This window comes from Trachurus trachurus, assembly GCF_905171665.1.
Source record: "Trachurus trachurus genome assembly, chromosome: 21".
NCBI classification, from domain to species: Eukaryota; Metazoa; Chordata; class Actinopteri; order Carangiformes; family Carangidae; genus Trachurus; species Trachurus trachurus.
In genome coordinates, this window is record NC_139899.1 from 2,644,979 (window position 1) to 2,662,639 (window position 17,661).

Here is a 17,661-nt window from a genome sequence, read left to right on the forward strand (position 1 = left end):
GCCAAGCGTGTGGGGGGAGATTTAAAAGCAATCAGGACATACTTGACAAGTGCAGCCTGTACCATTGTGCACGCTAGCACAACTACGACACACACACACACACAGCACAGCAACAGTTTTAATAAACAGTGCTGCTGGATCAGTCTCATCTACTCCAAAAGTGTCTCTATGCGCAAGATTCAGATCATAAACATGTAAGCCCAACTCCGTGAGTAAATAAAACAAACAAGAAAAACGAAAAAATAAAAACATGAACAGAGCATGATGAATATAAAATATGACATTAAAAGTCATAATTATGAGATAGAAAGTTAATTTCATTTTATTGTGATTAGCCTAATTCAATCGCATTTCCTAAACGTGGCTTGTGGCTGCCGGTGACGGCGGACTTCACCGTGGTGCATTGTGGGATTTATACTTGGCCAAATACCGCTCGGATGCGGTCTTACCTTGTGGGTAAGTGCAAATCAAGCGGCTGCACTTTCAGTCGTTGGAGAAACGGGACACACTGAACACTGACACTAAGCCCATGAACGCGCACGCCAAGTGCCCAAGTGTGTAAGTGTGATCGAGTGTGCGTATTGGGACAGGCCCTCAGTGTCGCCGGGCTCTCGTTGAAAATGAATTGACTTCCGGCTTTTTGACGCTTTGGAGGCTTTTGGTGTGAACGCACAGTTATGCATTTATTTAGCATGATCAGCTCTCGCTGCATTTCTCAGAGTCTTTGTTTTAAAACCAGAGAGAACGTGACTTATATACTTATTTTAAAGTATATTTTTTGGCTTTTCACGCCTTTATTAGATAGAAGATATAGATAGAGGAAATGGGGAGGCAGAGAGAGGGGGGATGACATGCAGGAAAGGGCTATACATATATATATATATATATATTTACATTTATATAAATGTCTATGCAGTAATATTCATCACTTTATTGCAAAGTTTTTTGTTCTTAGGATCCTGTAGAGATGATGACTCAGTGATTGCAGTGATCTGATCTGATGTTTGTCAGTTGCCAGGCTTTGCTCTGACCCTCTGTAGTTACACTGTACCAGAGCAGGTTAGGACTTCAGCATCAGTTACCATGGTGATTTACCATAGTAAGAAATGAACCACCATCAGAGGAGTGAAAACCCAGAGTTAAACCTGAAGTTAACCTTGAATCCCTCTTCACAGTGCAGGCCTCTGCTATTGTTATTCATGTCAGTGCAGCACACAAGGTGACATGACAACAACAGCTCAGCAAACAGAGACTCTTTTTATGGGATCGTTATTTTTGTTTATACGAGCACGAGTGCATTTTCACTTTTAATTTCAGCTTTTCTACACCAGCACCTGGTGATGAATAGTCACGTCATCATATTGTAAAATGGGACACAACAATTTGCACCACAATGCGTTTCAAGAAGAAACATGAAGTTCTACTTGAGCTAAAGAGAAGATTTGAGAGGAGGCGGCGACACAAAGGACAGATGAGCTGCTCTAATCCAACACATCCCACTTCAACAGAACAACGCTGAGTCACAACACACACACAGTGTGATGTGCGCACTTTGTAGCAGCCAGTTGTTTGCGTGCGATTTATTCAAGATAGAGTGGATATGGAACATTGTGCTCATTGTGCTATACACTGTGTGTTAATAGCAGAACTATATTAGAGACTAGGGGGAAATTGATGGCCCTTTGTGCATTAGTATGTGCAGGTTTTGATGTTAGGAAGCTCTCATGTCACTACATAATGCAAACTCCATCAGAAGAATTGGACAGTTATTATCAAAAGAAGCCATTATTCCTCCTCTATAGGAGATGGAGTTGGACTGGAGACGACATGAATCACAACCAATGTATATAAATGAGCATAAGTGCAGAACAGATGCTGTCATCTTTGTGACAGGTCACTCCCAATCTCTGAGATGTTCCTTGTCACGTAGACTAATGAGCTCTATTTTTGAGGGAGGCTTAGGCAAAAGAAAACAACTGACTTGCCCCCGGGCCTGCACAGTGTAGTGCAGTCTTCTCTGCACTTGTTTCATATTCTCATTATTTTCTTTGTTAAAGTCATATTGGCATTGTTCAGTTTTGACAGCAGATAAAAATAGAGAACAAGCGCTGCGTGTTGCTCGGTGCTTGCAGTTATTGTTATGGCGTATACCGCAGTGCATCGTGGGTATTACATCAAACTCCATTAGGGCCTGTGGATGTAATGATTCACTTATGTTGGTTTTTCCCCCACAGATGGGTCAGGTCAACCCCACGGTCAGACTCTATGTGGTCACTCTGGACGGCAGCTCGGTTACAGCTGAGCTCAGACCTCCTGACAGTTTTGAAAAGAGGTACATTTTACACAAATGTTCAACTGTAATAACAATAATCTTTTTGTCATTCACTCAGTGCTCTCCTTCCATGTTTTTGCCAGCGAGTACTACATCACCATGGTGAAGTGGGTGACGGAGGAGAGGCTGAGCGTGCGCTGGGTGAACCGAGCTCAGAACATGTCGATTCTCTCGCTGTGTGATGTCACCACAGGCGACTGCACCAAGGTCAGAAACTTTATGTTGAGAACACTTTCATTTCCACTAATCTCCAAACAACACACAGACGTTTTATGGATTGACCTCTGATCTGCTCTGATCTGTCCACCTCAGAAACATGTGATGACGACAGAGAAGTGGCTCGATCGTCAGGTGAGTGTTTGTAATCTTCTGTGGGCCAGTTTAAAGGGATAGTTCAACATTTTGGCAAATTGGCCCATTGCCATAATCCCTATAGTCATAGCAGTAGGTTCATTACCTTTAATTGTCGGTGCAAGCTATTTTTAGAACAGTAGAGCAGAGTTGCGAGCTGCTCAGAGCTATGCTACAGAGTCTAATGGGATTTCTTGGTTTCTTGACAGGAAGGCACAACAGCGGTGCATGAATTTACCTCTAAAACAACTCTGTCTCATAACGTTGTGTTATTATCTCATAGCGTGGTGAATGTGCAGGTCACAACTTGTCCACCAGAGCATTTGGGACTTGTTGGATTGTGTATTTGATGAGTTTGATGAGGGAAACCAAGAAATCCCATTAGCCTCCGTAGCGTAGCTCTGAGCAGCTCACGGCTCTGCTCCGCCGTTCTAAAAATAGTTTGCACCAACAATTAAAGGTAACAAATCTACTGCTATGACTATAGGGATTATGGCAATGGGCCAATTTGCCAAAATGTTGAACTATCCCTTTAATTTATATTTTTTGACAATACTACTGAATTGGAAATACAATCATATTCAAATTTAGAAAGCAAAATGGATAAACACAAGACACTTACCAATGAGCAGGCAGTAGTTCTACTGTAATGTACTGGTGTAATGTAGCATTCAGTCCAATAGGTAGAATACACATTTCAGTATTCAGTGGGACTCTGTACTACATGGCTGCTGGAGCAGGACGTCTGATTAATGAGACCAACTCGACAGGCTTAGTTTGACGACATCCATCACCATCACTGCAAATGCAGCACAGCCTCTCAGCTCTACCCTGGTTATGACACACCTGTTCCCACAATAAAAGAACCAAACATAATCACATAAAAACAGACTGGGCCCAAAATGCTCAAACCAAAAAAAACAAAACCAGAAAAAAAACACAATGTATCACCAGGGGGTTTTACTCTGTCTCTGTAGGGTGTCAGAGAGATTCCCGCTCACTGTCTTTGATCAGTGCTGCATAATATGTCAAAAAGCTGCACCATGGACAACACAAAATCTACATCTTCACTGACTGTGCAACACAGTTGTTTGTGTCTTTTAGACAGACTAGATACTGCCTAAAGAAACCAATGATATCTACCAGGAAAAACAAAAAGCTTTGGCAGTGCTGTGGCAGACGCTCTACCTTTGTGCCATAAATAGAGCCTTCATTTCTCTGCATAATTTCCACGGCTTGTGGCAGAAAGATAAACATAGTAGAAGTGAGGTTGAAGGGGGATGCGAATGCTAATCTGAACCCTGGTGGTGTGATTTTTTTTAACCATTACACTGTGCAATCAACACTTACTTCACAATGACAAGTTATTCTTACAGGAAAGGGAAATAATTCTGCACTTGGAGATGGTTTTCATCTGCAGTGTCAACAATTCTCAAACTCGCCAAAGAAACTCAAACTCAAAACAGGAGAAAAGTTCAGATGACACGACACTGGATTTGTTTTTTTCTAATAATCAAAACAGAAAGTAACAAGTGAAAACTGGATCAAATCTGAATTGAAACTTCTTGCTAAAAATAATACATGTTTACTTGCAAAACGGAATAAATGAATAATGAAGGACAGGGAAATATGAGATAGCAAATTATAGTCGGCTGCCTGTGCTAGAAAACAATCTGTTGGCCTTTTGAAGTTAATTGGAAGCTATTTGCTAAAATATTTTTAGATGAGAAATTCTACCGAACCCATTTTTCATGTCTTCCCACACAAGTCAGTGCACACAACTTTGTGGTGGAGGAATTGATGACATTCTGATACATTTGTAGAATATTTGTTGTTTGTCTTGTTTCCCACCAGAACGAGGAGCCGGTGTTTTCCAGAGACTGCACAACTCTCTTCATCACTATGCCCTTAAAACACAGCGGCCGCGGGACGTTCAACCATATCACCATGATCTCCAACCAAGTAAAACTATTACAAACTTTTAATAAAGCGAACAGACTCAGTTTGGTGCTTTCACTGTTAAAATAAAATGTCTGGTGTGTGTGTACTTCTTCCTTTGTTCTCTTATCTGCCCTGCCTACAGTAAGGCCCATCCAATTATTCATACTGCTTATGTTCTTCCATTTGGAAGTCTCATCGTTTTAAATTATGTTCCTAACTCTATTTCCTGAAACACCAGAAAATTAAGAACCCGTTCTCTTGAATAAATTAAGAGGAATGTGAGACAGTCGATCCACTGGAGGCTCTGCCTTCTGTGCCAGATTAATTCAGTTTCTGTAGAGATAATAAATGGAACAAAAGTGTTAGATTAAAAGTCAGGGCTAGGTGCAAAACTCAACAGCACCGTAAGAGCGTGTGGGGCCTGTGAGGTCATGTTAACATGATATCTCTGCTCTAATGTGTTGTATTGTATTTGCTCCTCAGTCTGAGGGTCAAGAGGGCAGCGTCCGCCACCTGACCTCAGGAAGCTGGGAGGTTTCTCAGATTCTGGCCTATGATGAGACCTCCAACTCAGTGTAAGCACGAGTCCCTGACACCAGGCACTATGGTATATAAACAGGAAGTACTCCATTTTAACAGGCTCTCTTTGTCTTTCAGCTACTTCCTGAGCACAGAGGAAGGCTCAACACAGCGGCAACTGTACAGGTACCACAACCATTTATTTTCAATACTGAAGTAAGGCACCATAGTTCATTAAAAGGGACATATTATGGAAATATCACTTTTTGAAGGCTCTTTTACATATATTTAGGTGTTTGTCTTGCCTTCTGGCCCCCAAAATGTGAGAATTGACAAAAAAGTCTGTAATGTGCAGACTCCCTAGGTAAAAACGAAACTTATCAGCCAGCGTATCCAGCGTTTCCCTTTAATAAACGACAGTGTTTCCCACATGTTTGCAAGGAGACTGTGTGGAAGGTGGGGGGGCGACCGAATCGCCTGACGGAGGCGAACTGTGAGTTTCGCTTTTAACGCGCACTGCTGCTGTCATGCACCCGCCACGTCTCTCTCTCAACGCAGAGGGGAGGGGGGTCGTGTCGGCTGAACAGTGCAGTTTTCAAGCACCATTCATCCATTTTTCTACCATTGCAATGAGTCTGGAAACATTATTTTAAGGCCGATAAACTGCGCAATGTTGCTTTAAGGGACAGGCACTGAAACCAGCCGTTCTGAACAGGGCTGTATTGAGAGGATGAAAAGAGCTGTGATGTTTGATCCTTAGGCTATTTTGACTGAAGCATGACTATTTTAATTTATGGAAAAGAAGCTTATGTCACCTTTAAGGAATAATCATTATGGGGAATATCCCTGTGTCCTTTAATACGGAGACATGTCTGTGAGCTTAAATAAAAAAATTTAAAAAATTAAAAATTGAAACAGAAGCCTGTCTCTTTCCATCTTCCATCACGTCTTAAGTTGACAAAACATTATAAATTATAAACTAAAATGTCAAAACAGATTGTGGTTCTTGACCAGGTGCAGTCAGGGACTGGGTCTCTGCTGGTCTGGTGAACAGTGATGATGAGACAATAACTATACATCCAGAGTGAAAGAGGTTGCCCTTAAGGACACAGTTAAAGTTTGTGGGCACTGTGACTTAATGACAGTGATGAAATAAACTGTAAGCAAGGTCAAAATCAATGCAGCAGAACCAGAGAAATCTACAGTACATGTTGTTCTGTTGCCGTAGAGGGGCATCGTAACGTAGCATGCGCTATATAGGTATGTGCTTGATCCAGGTATGTTCTGCTAGTAGTGTTGCCTTGAATCATTAATGAGAAGGACATGTACCTCTCATACATGCTAACTGTTTCCCCCCACAAAGCTAAAATATACTTTGCGGGTTTGAGCCATTTATTTTTTTATCTTCTGTTTGCCGAGTAGAATCAAACTGCCTGTCTTTTAAACACTACAAATCTTCTGAAATTGTCTTCTCTTTCTTGCGGACGTTTTTGTTGTTCTCCTCAAACAGGGTTTCTGCTGTGGATCCCTCAAAGAAAGAATGTCTGACCTGTTCCCTCTTTAAGTCAAAGTGCACCTACTATGACGCTGTCCTCAGCCCTAACTACCAACATGTTCTTCTCAACTGCAGAGGTAAAATATGTCATTAGTTTAACACTACTCTAAAACCATATGTTTTTAACATTTCTTTTTCTCACTAAGCCACAATAATGGGATCAGGCCTGTTAATTAGTATGTTGAGTGACTGACTGACTAAATGATAAGGTTACAACATTTGTCAGCTGGCCCGCTGGCAGAGTTTACCCATCAGTCATTGCTCTGTCAAATTGATTTGGTGAAAACAAGCCGTGTTTTGTTACTTTATTTTAGTAACACAATGGCTCACAACAGTACAGTGTGTGCTGGAGGAACAGCAGCACCGTACAGCTAGGAACAGATAAATGTCCCTGGGAGGAATGGACTCCACCATTAGCAGCAAATACCAATATCCACGTTTCCATGGCAGAAGCCGTTGCATAAGGGTAGTGTTTGCTAACTGGCTAGTGGATTTGATTTTTTTTCTTTCTGTCTGATTCACCCAACTAACCAATCCAGATTTAGATTGGTATTTGGACCGCCCACCTAATTAGCACATGACGACAGAAATAGCAAAATACATACATGAATGATGCATTTATGCAGAAGTATGTGCATGGAAATAGAAATGCATTTTTTCATCACAAACATGAATTTATTTTGCATTTATTTAAGCATTTCATTATTTATTTCTGTATTTATTTATTTTTCACACTTTCTTACCTGTGCCTTCTGACAACATAATCCATTTAGTCAATGTTTATTTTGCTGTTGCTCAGACTCAAAAATATGATTTCATCATGTGACAATCAGTACATTTGATCCGACACCTTTGCGAGGTTGATTTGGTGCATCAGTTGTGTTTATGAATGTAAGGTGAAACATCAAAAACAGGCCACTGCTCACAGAGATTCTGTGAAAAGCTTCCAGAAAGCTACAGTCAGACAAATACTAAAACACTCAATCCAGAGAATACAATACATGATGAAGTTGTTCTGTCCAACTAAACTGTTTCTCCCCAGGTCCTGGAATACCACAGTTTACTCTTCACAAGCTAAGTGATATGAACGGTAAGTACTCTGGCACCGGAAAACTTCAATTTACTATTCAGACTCTTTCACCCAGTTGCATCAGGTGTGTTTTTGCATTATATTTGGGTAGAGGTTGGATGTTTTGGAAGTCAGTCTTCCTCGTGTGTCTGAAAAGGGCATTAAATCAATTATGTCATGTTTAGAGATGAAGTCACCAAAATGAAGTTATTACAACATTCATCAGACGATGTTTACTCATGACTGTAAAGCAACGAACACAAGGATATAATTAAGATTAAAGCTCTAAGTGCTTGAAATGTTTACATCAGAGTCACTCAGCAGCAGCGTCATGGGACTCTGTGTCCCACGAGTCACCGATTAAGAAACAGTGATTAATCCTTTCTTATCATCTCATGTCATGTTTGGCAACATTTCAAAGTACTCTATGCAATATCCATCCATTCTCGATGGATATGACATAATATGAGATATTTCTGAACTAAAGTAATTATTATTTTTTCTTATGTCATTAAACAGAGCACAAGATTCTTGAAAGTAACCCAGTATTAAAACGTGCACTGATGAACAGAACGATGCCCAAGTGGGATCGAAGAACTGTACAAATCAACAGCCATGGTAGGAAACCGTAATCATCTCCGTTTAATATGGTTTGTGATGATGAAGTATGTATCACTTTCTTAATCATATTCATTATCGTTAGAGCAGCTTTTATCATTTTACATCCAACTGCCAACTGTTATTCATGGAAGCTAAGAAACAAATACATATATTAAGGTTAGTGAGTTGAGAGTTGGTGTTAAGGAACCAACTTCATGTTAAAATTCAATCATGTAACCTGTCAGAAACACCAGGTTTTCACAAACTCTAAGTGTTGTTACATTTGGACTCATTATATTGTTGCACATACATTGCTATGTAGTGTTTAAAGGGATATGCCAACATTTTTTTCCTGTGTCTTGCCTCACTCCCGAGTCCATGACCAGCAGATAGACACCATCCTTTCGACTGTGCATGCAGTAACAAGGGAGATAGAGCCGTATCGCCTGTAATTAGCTTAGCTCAAATGCTGGAAGTGCATAGGTAGTGTTAGCCTGCCTACCGAGCCGAAATCAGCAGTCAGAAGCTGATTTCATTTTAGCTCTAAACTCTGTAAATACATCACTTTATCGACATTTCAAACATTTTTAGGCAAGAAAGTAGCCGTTTAGATCAGCAGTGTGTCGTTAATTTGTCTAAATACCAGCAAATTTTGTTCGTACGAATTCAGCGCTACTCAAGCTAGCCGTTGTGACCAACGCACTTCCGGTTACTTTCACAAAATAAAACACCCGTTTCCCTTTACATACAGAAAACCATGACGATAGAATTTGTGCTTTTACTATAGGAAGCTAAGCTACCCTCGATGTAGCTAGCTTGAACCAAAATAAACCGTCTTTGCTTGAACCCTCCGTTTTGACCGATCTCATCCCGTTACCGGCATTTGACCGCTCAAGATGCCTTACCGAAGAGTTTTGTCAGCTCTGAGACGAAGATCAGCCCGCCGGTTTCCGTTTAGAGTTGCTGAAGAGTTTCTCTGATGACTTTAGGTGGAGGCAGGCTAACACTACCTATGCACTTCCAGCCTTTGAGTTAAGCTAATTACGGGTGATACGGGCTCCCTTGTTGCACGCACAGTCAAAAGGATGGTGTCTATCTGCTTGTCATGGACTCGGGAGTGAGGCAAGACATGAAAAAAAAATGTTGGTGTATCCCTTTAAGTGTCAGGTAGATCTAACCTGTACCAGAAAGCCTCTGAAAAGTCACATATAAAGGGAGATTCCCATGTGTTTTGAATATATAGCATATCTAAGTTCTATTTTGGTATCACAGTGTTCAGTCAACACAGAAATGCACACAGCCTGTATTCAGACACTGTGCCTTAAAACTAGCCATCAGGACTTCTGTAACATTGTGATGTCACAACAAAGCAGTCACCACCCTGAGCCCTGCCCACCTCGACCCACCATGCAACCTGGCAGCATGTGGTTTCTCAAAGTGTTTTACCTGAAATCTGCTGTATTTTTATTTGATCAAATCAGAATCAATCAGAAGTAAAACTCAGAGCCTCTCCACCTCTCTACCCATGAAATGAACGGTCAGACTCAGGTCTGTAAATTCAGGTTAATCAGAACTGAGTGAACAGGTGCAGAGCTTTTTGAAGTGATTATGAAACAGCCCAGGAATCCGAAATGCAACTGTATATTGTTTTAATTAGAGTGGACGGCTCGCCATATGGCTTCTTCTCTCTAATCTGTGTTCACTGTTGGAGACAATAAGAAATGTGTTGAAAACCTTTTGTGTAGAAACACAGATGGGAACCATGTCACCAAAATCTGAACACAAATGGAATCACAGGCTTACTACTTTCACACGAGCCAATGTGTTTATTTCAGATGAATATTTGCTGTTAAAGGGTCAACATGGAAGCCGCAGATTTGTAACGCCCACTCATAGTCATAGTCAAAGGCAATTAGACATAGCTTTGTAGTGACATTAATTAACTTGATTTCATTAACTTCATCAAGAACAATGTTTTACCACTTAAATGCTGCTTTATCATGCTATCAAACAGCCCTTTACTTTACACACCCACCCCGTACACATCTCTGTATGTCAAATAATGAAATCCTCTTTTTGACATGTGCTTCAGGACTTCGTCAAGAGCTGATCGTCCCAGTAGACTTTGATGAAACAAAGTTCTACCCACTATTATTGGTTCTGTATGTAGTTTATTTTCACATTTACTTTATATTTGTTGAATTTTATCTGTTGGATATGATAAAATTAGCTGAGTAAACTCATTGATTAATCACAAAGCAATTCAGAAACATTCAAATGTTTTAGTTTGAGAACATTTAGTATTAATTAATTAATTAGTCTCTCTCTCTCTCAGTGACAGCGCCCCCGGTGGTCAGGCAGTGAGTGACCGCTTCTCCCTCAGCTGGGACTCTGTCCTGGTCAGCTCAGACAAAGTGGTCGTGGCTCGTCTGGACGGACGAGGCAGCGGCTTCCAGGGCCAGAGGATCCTGCACGAGGTTCACCAGAGACTGGGAACTGTTGATGTCCAGGACCAGATCTCAGTTCTGCAGTAAGTGTTTTCCATCTGTGACCCAGTACTAGACCAGGTTAAAGAATTGTGTATCCAGTATAGCTTATCATCTGGCGTTGTCCAAACAACAGGGTTGATAAATGAGGCTAACATGGAAGCGCTAAAATCTGCAGTTCAGTTCATCTAATGACCACTAGAGTCTGGCTCCAAAAGTGAACCAATCTTGATGGAGTCCATAAGATAAGATGTTATAAGTAGAAATAAACATGTTTACAATAGCAGTTTCATGCAAGGCCATAATTACCATATACATTTGGGGGGGACACCCCCCCCCCCCCTCCCAATATTCAGATATGCTCAAAATAGCGAATCTACCGTACTTTCTGGACTATAGAGCACACCTGAGTATAAGCTGCACCAGCTAAAATTTAAAAATAAAATACATATATAGGCCGCACTTGAATATAATCGCAGGTTTTCATGTTGTAACATGAGATATTTACACAGAAAGACAGTAGGGAACTCTCACCCATGTGCATTTGTTTACAAAGAAGCCAGCGAAAAATCAATAAATGGAGCGGTGGATATCATTACATAACGCTATTACGGGGAGTATGTTTGTGTAGTCTTAACCGTCATGAACAAAAGATTACGGGTTATGGAGCGCGTTTGTTTTGCAGTGTGCAGAGACGAGAGCTGGGACACCGGGGCGGGGAAAAAAGTAGCGGCTTATAGTCCGAAAAGTATATATACATATAGAAAGAGAGAGATTGTTGACTCCATGGTTACGGCCTTGGTTTCATGACAACTGCAACTTTTTAAAACTCCTCCTCAACCCCTTGCTGAAGTATTGGCTACACTGTCCCAACGATTTCCAGAGAAACTGGACCATAAGCTTTCAGAAAACATGCACAGAATGCTCCATTCCCATCAACACACATACTATCTAACACTGACTAAAATAAACTATACTACCGTCATGATGTATCAGCAGACTGACATGTTGATCCATCAAACTGTTATGTTTACAGCACGACAATAATTCATTGTCAAATCAAACAAATCTTGTGATTGTGTGAGTTGATTTTCTGTGCTGGTATTTGTGGCGTTCTTCTGTTGCTGTTATTACTGCCTCAATCACTTTCATTATTTGCTGCAGCAGCAGAGATTCAGAGTGAAATCAGTGCAGGCAGCTGTGTTAGCTGCGAGGTCTTGATTAAGGTTCCACTCAGACATGGAGACATCCATCCAGACTCGAACCCAGAGCCTTCTTGCTGAGAGGCAAGAGTGCTAACAATCTCACCACCCCCACACCACCACTGTGCCAGGAACAGAATCATATAGAAACTATTATCAGCCGCTGTGCCCATGGACTGACTGCGCATGGACTTCTCCTGTTATCTATTCACAAAAATCGATTATTTTTTCATTAATCAGTAATCCCCCCCATCAACAAAGTGGAGTGTTCCTTTCAGCTCTGAATGAGCCGTTCATATCATTCATATCTCCATGGAGCGGGTAAGCTCGGTGCTGCTGCCATGTGGTGTCTCCATGTTTTTACGTTCAGTGGCAGCGTGACGGTAGGAAACCACGGAAACTCAGCGGAGACACCGGAGCTGTCGGCTCAGGTCGAGGTGGCGTCTGTGAAAAGTCACCATGGTAACGCAGTGAGGAGGAATGGAGCGTTACACTGATGCTGCATTCACCTGCAGTCGGGCAGACGGCCGTCGATAACAAACCAGATGTCATTTTAGTCACAGAAGTCCAGAGAAAGCCGGTAAAACGTGGGTCAGGTCAACAATACGACATCACCATGACAACATATTGTCACATGTATTGTTTTGCCTCGTGCTGACGGACCACTTGTTTACATAGAGGCTTGTTTATGCCGTTACGTGCAGTGGCTGTCATCCGTCTGCTGTCTGCCCAATTTCACGTGAATGCAGCATGAAAAATACGATTGAGTTGCTTGCGATATACAACCGCAACGCTAGATGGGAGTAATTCCTACACAATGTACCTTTAAATACAAAATAAGTGATATGGACGTGTGGAGGTTTTGGACGTCTCTGTTGAGGCAGGGCTGCGTCATGAAAACAACTGAGTGAGTGACGTCCCTACTAGTTCTAGAAAAGTCACATGATTTATTCGTTAGAGTGAAATAAGTAAAGATCAACACCATGGGTAACTTGCTCTAATTTTTCAGGCTCCTGATCAGGCTACCGTATATTGATGGCAACAGAGTTGGAGTTTATGGAAAGGTAACTAAAAGGAGCTTCTGTTCATAATAAGTAAATAATGAAAGTAAAGATGTAACTTGTTTTTCAACTCTAAACGTGTGACATTTGTTTTCTCCAGGCGTATGGAGGCTTCCTGTCATCACTCCTGCTCCTTTCTCACAGCTCCCTCTTCAAGTGTGGCATTGCAGTGGCTCCTATAACCAACTGGAGACTCTATGGTAAGAATCATCCATCGCTGATGGAAGATGATACATGACTGATACGGTGGCCTGACATGAATGAATGAATGAATGATCAGCTTTAGGACTTGAGCCTTGGAACAGTCATTGTTCACCCAATGTTAACCCAGTAAGGCCAATAGACTGCGTATTTCTATTTGTCACGGTGTCCAATGCTAAATGAAGAAGTTACCTTGAAAAGCACTAAAAGTGTTTTGATGAATAAAAAGTGTGTGAATTAACAACCATGATTTCCCCAGTAACTGTTTCCTTTCTTTCTAATCTTTACAAAGGGTCGGCCTTCACTGAGAAATACTTTGACTCCCCAGTGAAAGAGCATCACAAATACCAAGTAAGACTGGATGCCAGTGGAGTTTTTCAAGGTTTCTTGCCTTATATATACTTTTCTCTGAATGTATACTGTAGTATAGGCAAGGCAGGTTTATTTGTATAACCATTTTTTTTTTTTTTTTTTTTTTTTTACAAACTGTTTGTCCCAAATGGGTTTCGACAGCATCATAACAACACCCTCTGCCATTAGACCCTCATTTATTACACCAGCACTAATTGTTCGCACAGCTACAATATATACAATACACAAAATACAATGCACAGCTGGAGAGGAGGCTCCAAGCTTCTCTTCTGTCTGTTTTAAACAAAGCAGGTTTCAGGTAAACACTGAGAGAAACTCAATCCCTCAAGCTTGGTAGTGGGTCCAGGTAGGCGCCGGGACTTATGCTGCCTTCATAACAACTCGGAGGTCGGAATTCCCAACTTGGAAATTTCCGACTTCCGACATCATTGCGTTCATGCTGCAGGAACTCAGAAGAAAAAAAACATGGATACCTGAAGGTAGTTTGGCATATTGTGGCTCATCGCTGAATATGAAAAATAAATGCAGCAGTAAATGATGTTTAATTTGGAGGAGAGGAGACGCCGCAGATGAGTGCACTGCACATAAAGTTATAGCCTTGATAACAGTTAAACGTTATTTCCGTCACATACGAGGACCACAATTTCACACCATACAACAATCACAGCTTAATATAAACATATTTCATGTAGGCTACTGCAATAATACACAAAAATATGCATTAAAACCTCAACAAATAACTTCAAACGTCTAAATTCTAACCGTTTAATACGAGGGCTGCCATGTTTTGATGTTGTCGTGACGTCAAGTCGGAAAGTCGGAGCTCTGATATGATACCCGAGTTTCCGACCTGTAATTTCCGAGTTCGACGCCGTTCAATTCATTTTTTACAACTCGGAGCTCGTTTTTTTCCGACTTCCGAGTTGTCTTGAACGCAGCATTAGTGCATGGCTGAGAGTGGTGCCTGCTTTGTGACATCACAAAGCTACAGAAATTCTGACAGCTGGTTCGACGACTCAGTTTCTGAATACAGGCTGTGTGTATTTCTCTGCTTTGATACTTTTACAGTATGTCTATAGAAACCCAGAGCTTTCTTTATATTACATGGACATTTACCTTCATGCAGTATTGGAGCTTTAACCTTTATGCTCCTGACCTTCTTCACCCTGCTGGAGTGCAGAGTAGACTTTTGTTGAACAGTTTATACCATTAAACATTCAAATGAGGTACATGAACTTATTTTATTTGCACAAGTTTGGAGTGAGGAGCATTGGCAGCAAAAAAAAAAAAAAAAAAAAAGAAGCCTGTGTGAAGTGAAATCTTAAACTGGAGAGAGCAGTGATGAATCGTGTCCCCTCAGCCAGTCAGATTTGCCTCTGAAGCAGCTGTGCCAGTCACAGTGGGGCAGCTCCACCAGACAATAACTGCTTATTACAGTCTGGATCGTGCTGAGTGGCTGCTGCAGTTTATGTTCATGGAGAAATTGAGAGTCCAATCATGTCATTCCTCTAGTAATGCCAATTTTATTTTGCAACAAATCGATGTGAATACATATGGACTGCTATATGATTTTGCTTACTGTTAAACTGGATACAACAGTTATTTACTATAGTATTGCACTAAAAATGAATTTGTTCAAACTATTTACATGTAATAGATTTGACTCAGCAGTAGGCTTAAATCAGTATGTCTCCCTATGTCTGATTTATTTCCCATTATTTCATTATTTAAAAAAAGAAATCAGATGCATGTTGTTTATTTGGATGTGCAGGAACAGTCACCAGAATTTCCCACATAAAACAAATCTTACAAATATTCTCAGCAGCCTAAACCAGTTCACCAGTTAAACATTAAAAATGTCTGTATTTTATTCTAAATTGTAAGTTCTCTTGCCGAGAAAATTAAGTCATTGTTGATTAATTCCATCCATCATTTTCTGTTTTGTCAGATCAAAATGTTTTCAGTAACAAGACCTTATCATGATAAAGTAAAGGATTACTGCTACAAATGCTCACACCTTTATGTCATAAAAACGATTTTAATATTTCAAATGATATAATTAATGCATATATGGATCATTCCATCAAAAGAAAATGGAAATGTACAGTGAACAAGTATTTGTTTGTAGTTACAATAGGAGCTGGCTAACATTGTAGACCCAGTTCTACACAGAACACACACACTTGACTTTACACATACACACACATACACATACAACCCTTGTTTTAAGGTCAGGAAAGCTTAACATTGTGCAACAGACCTCATTATTGCATTGTTTCTATTGTTACTTATACAATAAATAAAATATAAAAATAATAAAATATTATAATATATTTCTCACTAATCTAATTATTTCTTCATTCTTAGAAACGTAAGATCACAAGCTCCCGAAGTGTAATTGGATGGAATTAACTTTACTTCCTGTTAATTAGCTCTAGACATTAGTGTTAGATAAACTGTTGCTGATCCTGTGTGTGGAAGATTATCTACTGTTTACTGTCTCCCACAGATTTCCACTCTGCTCACTAACATCACAGTTCAGAGTCCACTGAACTTTCTAATTATCCATGGCACAGCAGATGGTGAGTATATGTGGATCATTGTATGTATATCAATGGGTCTACTGCTGATCTGGAGTCTGGTTTTTAATTATGTTTGTGACATTAAATGTGTGTTTTGCTTTCACACCTTCATACAACATACTACACAATGTGTTGTTTGTACAGTAGGTCACATTGTAAAGCTTATATTTTCACATAACATAATCGGTTTGAGGAAATAAACATAATAAACAAAAAAAAAGTTGTGTCATTAAATGGTACATTTTGGGGCATGGATCAACTTAGTGCATGGATCAACTTAGTGCAAAAAACTTATTTTCTTGACTTGGATTGGATACCTTCCATAGTTATAAATAAGGCTGTGCCTCAGGTTTCCAGCAACTCATTGTTCATCAAGTTTCGTATTGAGATAGTGGGAAAATGGCATCAGAGCCAAATTAAAGTGAGCAGAGTTAAAATCAATGTCATGACTGGACTGAAGGTTTCTGAGAAGGCAGGACGGGGGAGTTCCAAAACCCTGAGACAGAGACTGGATCAGCTGTCTCCACATCAGAGGATCAAAACATCAAGCTGAGATTCCTGAGAGATAGAAAACACATTTCAACTCAGATACAGACTTTTCTAAATCAGAAAGTAAGACTGAGAAAGGAAGCAGTCTGTAAGACCACAAGTCCATGCTGTCAGAAAGGACAAAGCACAAAGAAGACAAAGTAACAATAGCTTGCCTTACTTCCTGGCTAAGGATAGTAAACATAATGTATGTCGGAAGAAAAAAACACTTTGTTCATCCTCAAAAACATTTACAGTTTATCTAGGATGGAACAATGACAAAGCAGAACCCAGTATTTGTCTGCTTTGATGTGTTTCTAATGTAACTGAACGAATTATAAAACATAGTGTATGAACTGCATCCAGTGATTGGTTACATGTGGTACAGTATAACAGCAGTGAATATTTACTTTTTACTGTTGGGGTAGTGTTTTAGTGCAATTAATTTCCATTTAATTCCCAATGGAGTGTAATGTGCTGAGTATCTGTTGTGTAAAACCGTGGAGAATCAATTTTAATAATGTCTTCTTTTCCAGCCACTGTTCATTTCCAGCATTCTGCTGAGCTGGTCAAACTGCTGTCTGCATCCGGTGTTAACTACACTCTCCAGGTGACTGCTGCTGTTTCTTCTCTTAGTTACACCTCACCTCCCTCCACCATCTCTGTCCTTGAATGTTGTGTTCATAGCTCAAACAGACACTGTTCTTAGGGATCTATGATGTGAGCTCTGTTGTGAAAGCTGTGAAATCAGGGTAGAGCCAAAACTTGAACCACTAGAGACGGTGTTGCCTTGAAGGGCCACTAACACTCACACACTCTCATCTGAGCACTAAAGTGACCTTCTAAGTGAAACTGAGGGTTC

The 17,661-nt window shown here is 40.4% G+C and overlaps 1 protein-coding gene across 1 annotated transcript in view; it reads left to right on the forward strand.

Annotated features, from left to right (window-relative positions):
* LOC311004741 (inactive dipeptidyl peptidase 10-like) overlaps positions 1 to 17,661 on the forward strand; it is a gene marked incomplete at both ends in the record, with an annotated part of 174,006 nt that overhangs the window by 154,635 nt on the left and 1,710 nt on the right. Inside the window, 16 exons of the mRNA XM_083996910.1 lie at positions 2,235 to 2,332; positions 2,416 to 2,539; positions 2,645 to 2,683; positions 4,538 to 4,645; positions 5,108 to 5,199; positions 5,282 to 5,329; positions 6,654 to 6,775; positions 7,741 to 7,788; positions 8,287 to 8,385; positions 10,460 to 10,529; positions 10,703 to 10,897; positions 13,065 to 13,119; positions 13,217 to 13,316; positions 13,610 to 13,668; positions 16,199 to 16,271; positions 17,336 to 17,409. Of these exons, the coding sequence (XP_083853036.1) occupies positions 2,235 to 2,332; positions 2,416 to 2,539; positions 2,645 to 2,683; positions 4,538 to 4,645; positions 5,108 to 5,199; positions 5,282 to 5,329; positions 6,654 to 6,775; positions 7,741 to 7,788; positions 8,287 to 8,385; positions 10,460 to 10,529; positions 10,703 to 10,897; positions 13,065 to 13,119; positions 13,217 to 13,316; positions 13,610 to 13,668; positions 16,199 to 16,271; positions 17,336 to 17,409 (1,404 nt within the window). The remainder of the gene's footprint in view (positions 1 to 2,234; positions 2,333 to 2,415; positions 2,540 to 2,644; positions 2,684 to 4,537; positions 4,646 to 5,107; positions 5,200 to 5,281; positions 5,330 to 6,653; positions 6,776 to 7,740; positions 7,789 to 8,286; positions 8,386 to 10,459; positions 10,530 to 10,702; positions 10,898 to 13,064; positions 13,120 to 13,216; positions 13,317 to 13,609; positions 13,669 to 16,198; positions 16,272 to 17,335; positions 17,410 to 17,661) is intronic.